Source organism: Barbus barbus (assembly GCF_936440315.1).
Source record: "Barbus barbus genome assembly, chromosome: 43".
Taxonomy (NCBI): Eukaryota; Metazoa; Chordata; class Actinopteri; order Cypriniformes; family Cyprinidae; genus Barbus; species Barbus barbus.
In genome coordinates this window covers 8367764-8369176 of record NC_136721.1, presented here as the reverse complement: position 1 = coordinate 8369176, position 1413 = coordinate 8367764, and the positions used below count along the sequence as shown (strand labels likewise).

The 1413-nt window shown below is 32.4% G+C and overlaps 1 protein-coding gene across 1 annotated transcript; it reads right to left on the bottom strand.

The window, feature by feature from the left end:
- Positions 1–270: 270 nt before the first annotated feature.
- On the bottom strand, positions 271–1209 carry LOC306862359 (olfactory receptor 8G17-like; the record flags this gene model as incomplete). Its single annotated transcript, XM_079405123.1, has 1 exon — positions 271–1209. One exon carries the CDS (start codon positions 1207–1209, stop codon positions 271–273), a length of 939 nt encoding a protein of 312 aa, XP_079261249.1.
- Positions 1210–1413: the final 204 nt, after the last annotated feature.

The window sequence follows — 1413 nt, the reverse complement described above, 5'->3', positions numbered from 1 at the left end:
TATAAATACTAAAATTAGTGTAAGCTAAAATGCTACTGTTTTTCCAATATTTTCACTGACAATCAAAGAAAAGAATAACATAGATAAAATGCATCCAATATTGAGAACTTCTTTTTTTCCAGAGAAAAAGATATATGTGTATTATTATAAAAATATAATACAGTTGGTATGTTTAAAGTGTGTATATATATATATATATATAAATATATATATATACAGTATATATATATATATATATATATATATATATATAAACAAAATAATCATTGATTAAGGATTCACCTTTTTTCTACACCAAACATGTAAAAATTTCTGTCTTATTTCTTTGGTTTGTAAACCATATACTAAAGGATTTAGTCCTGGTGGTACAATATGGAACATTATACTAGCTAGTTTCCTGCTTTCAGAGTATTCAGGAAAACGATGAAGAAAAATAAAACTAGCACAAGAAACAAACATGATTATATAAACAACGATGTGAGTGCTACAGGTTTTTATGGCTTTACTGTTCAGTGATTTGTTTTTGCTGGTTATGCATACAGTAGCAATCTTGCCATATGTTATAAATACAGACCCAAGTGAAAAGGTGAAAACAATCACAGTATAAATTATTCCAAAGATATTATTAACAACCACATTTTCACAGGACAGTTTAAACAGTGAGGCATTGTCACAGAAAGGGTTTTCAATTTTGGATCGGCAATGAGAGAGGCGTATAGTGAGACCTAACAAAATTGAAACCATGAATATTGACAGCCCCCAGGCTGATGCTGATAGTTTAACCACCATTTTATTGGTCATTATAGCTGTGTATCGCAGTGGATTACATATAGCCACATATCTGTCAAAGGCCATGATCATCAGCACATAATGGCATGCTACTGCAAAAACATGAACAAAATAAGCTTGAACAACACACTCTGCATACGTCATATATCGCTCTGAAGTTTCTCTTAAAATGTCTTTCATTAAGTGTGGCAAAATGACAGTGGTCCCCATTATATCATTCAGTGGCAAGTTACAGAACAGAAAGTGCATAGGATGATGTAGTTTCTTCTCTATTGCGATCAGAATTATGAGTCCAATGTTGGAAACCATAATAAAGACATAAACCATCAGAAGCAGGATGAAAACAGGATAGGAAGATTGAGGTGTAACTGTTAGTCCCTCCACGAGGAGAATGCTGTTTGTGAAAGTCAGGTTGTCCATTGGCTGCCCTGCAAAATAATTTGTATAGAGTAACAAACAGACATTGTCATTAATAACATGTCATCTGGAACTACTGCATTCCACTATGAGGAAAATACATACAACATGTTTCAGATATTTATGAGCGCTTGATAGTATAAATAGTTAAATGGCATTTCACCTTCAGTTGCATGATCCTGTCAGTTTAATCTGTATATATGGTTC